This window comes from Physella acuta, unplaced genomic scaffold (genome assembly GCF_028476545.2).
Source record: "Physella acuta isolate Inbredline_101_S28 unplaced genomic scaffold, ASM2847654v3 ptg002549l, whole genome shotgun sequence".
NCBI classification, from domain to species: Eukaryota; Metazoa; Mollusca; class Gastropoda; family Physidae; genus Physella; species Physella acuta.
The window spans coordinates 1-1,963 of record NW_026734016.1 but is presented as its reverse complement, the minus strand read 5'-3'; the positions used below and the strand labels follow the sequence as shown (position 1 = coordinate 1,963).

At 31.7% G+C, this 1,963-nt stretch overlaps 1 protein-coding gene across 1 annotated transcript; it reads left to right on the top strand.

The window, feature by feature from the left end:
- The first annotated feature begins 871 nt into the window (after window positions 1-871).
- On the top strand, window positions 872-1,581 carry LOC131933553 (WD repeat-containing protein 82-like). Its single transcript, XM_059290278.1, has one exon. It carries the CDS (start codon window positions 878-880, stop codon window positions 1,364-1,366), a length of 489 nt encoding a protein of 162 aa, XP_059146261.1. The 5' UTR covers window positions 872-877; the 3' UTR covers window positions 1,367-1,581.
- The last annotated feature ends 382 nt before the right edge of the window (window positions 1,582-1,963 follow it).

Here is a 1,963-nt window from a genome sequence, read left to right as displayed (position 1 = left end):
AAATTAAAATACAAATTGCATATAACTGTATTTAATTTTCTTATATATATATGTATATTTATTCAAATTAAAGACAGATGTATATATTGCCATAAACAAAAAGCATTAATAATATAACTGACTTTAGTACTTTCATGGATCACTTGTCATGAAATAAATAACCAACAGAATGAACTGTTTTTGTGTTTTTGGTGTTTAGACAGTACGGAAAAGGATAATGAAGGAATCCTAACGGAAAAAAAATGAAGCTGGTAGACGACGTTGTTAGAAGTCTGCGCGTTGCAAAAATATTTAGAGAAAATACTGATAGAATAAGTAGTTTGAATTTTTCTGCGAATGGTGAAACGTTGATTACAAGTAGTGATTATGATTCTATTGTTGTTTACGATTGCCTGAATGGAACGCCTAAAAGAACACTTAACAGTAAAAAAAATGGAGTGGAGTTAATTCGTTATACACATGCACAGAATACAGCTTTGCACAGTTCAACTAAAGTGGATGATACTATCAGATATCTTTCCTTGCACGACAATAAGTATATTCGCTACTTCCCAGGACATACAAAAAAAGTTGTCACATTATGCATGTCACCAATAGGTGATGCTTTTATATCTGGCTCAATGGATAAAACAATCAGACTGTGAGATTTAAGGTCTCAAAATTGCCAGGGATCAGAGGCGTAGCGACCCTTCCCGGCGCTCGGGGACATACTTTCAATTTGGCGCCCCCTCGGGAGCAAATTTTCGATTTGCACCCCCCCCCCTCGAACTTTTCATTTGCACCCCCCCTCAAACTTTCAATTTGGCGCCCCCCCCTAAGGTCGGCGCCCGGGGACATATGTCCCCCCCCCCCCTCGCTACGCTACTGCCAGGGATTGATGCACTTGTCCGGTCGCCCTGTTGCAGCCTTTGATCCTGAAGGGCTTATTTTTGCAGCAGGTGTTAACTCTGAGAGTGTGAAGCTGTACGATTTAAGATCATTTGATAAAGGACCATTTACAACATTTAAGCTTCCACAAGATAAAGAATGCGATTGGTTTGGTCTTAAATTTAGCCCTGATGGAAAAATGATTTTAATTTCAACAAATGGAAATGTTATTCGTCTTATTGATGCATTTCAAGGCACCCCACTTCAGGCATTTATGGGCTTTACAAATCACAAAGGGATTCCACTGGAAGCTTCATTTACTCCTGATGCTAGATATGTTTTCTCTGGATCAACGGATGGGAAGGTTCATTGTTGGAGTACAGAGTCTGGAGTCAAAATGGCTATTTTACAATCAGACCACCCTGGACCAATTCAGTGTATTCAGTTTAATCCAAAATACATGATGATGGCTTCTGCATGTCAAAATATGGCTTTCTAGCAGCCAGCTGTGGATGACTGAGTTTTGTTTTTTCAATGAATGGGTGATAGTGTTGTTTCTGCTCCAGATTTGATGTAATTCGCTAGACAAAAAGAGTAAAAGTATATTGTGAATGTAACTAGATGAATTATTTGTATGAATGTTCATTGTATATTTAAATTCATTGGATGATTATTTTCGTCTGTGAACAGCTTCATTATAATTATCATATGTTAATATCATATTAAATTTTTAAAGTTTGTAATAAATGTTTTATTCGTTAGAGAAAAAAAAATACTGACCCGTTATATGTGTGTGTGTCGGCTTATATATATATATATATATATATATATATATATATATATATATATATATATATATATATATATATATATATATTATATATATATATATATATATATATATATATACATATATATATATATATATATATATATATATATATATATATTATATATATATATATATATATATATATATATATATATATATATATATATATATATATATACATAATATATATATATATATATATATATATATATATATATAGTATATATATATAATATATATATATATATATATATATATATGTAT

Excerpts from the sequence above, each read along its gene's own strand:
- LOC131933553 (XM_059290278.1), top strand. The coding sequence starts at position 878 with ATGCACTTGTCCGGTCGCCCTGTTGCAGCCTTTGATCCTGAAGGGCTT.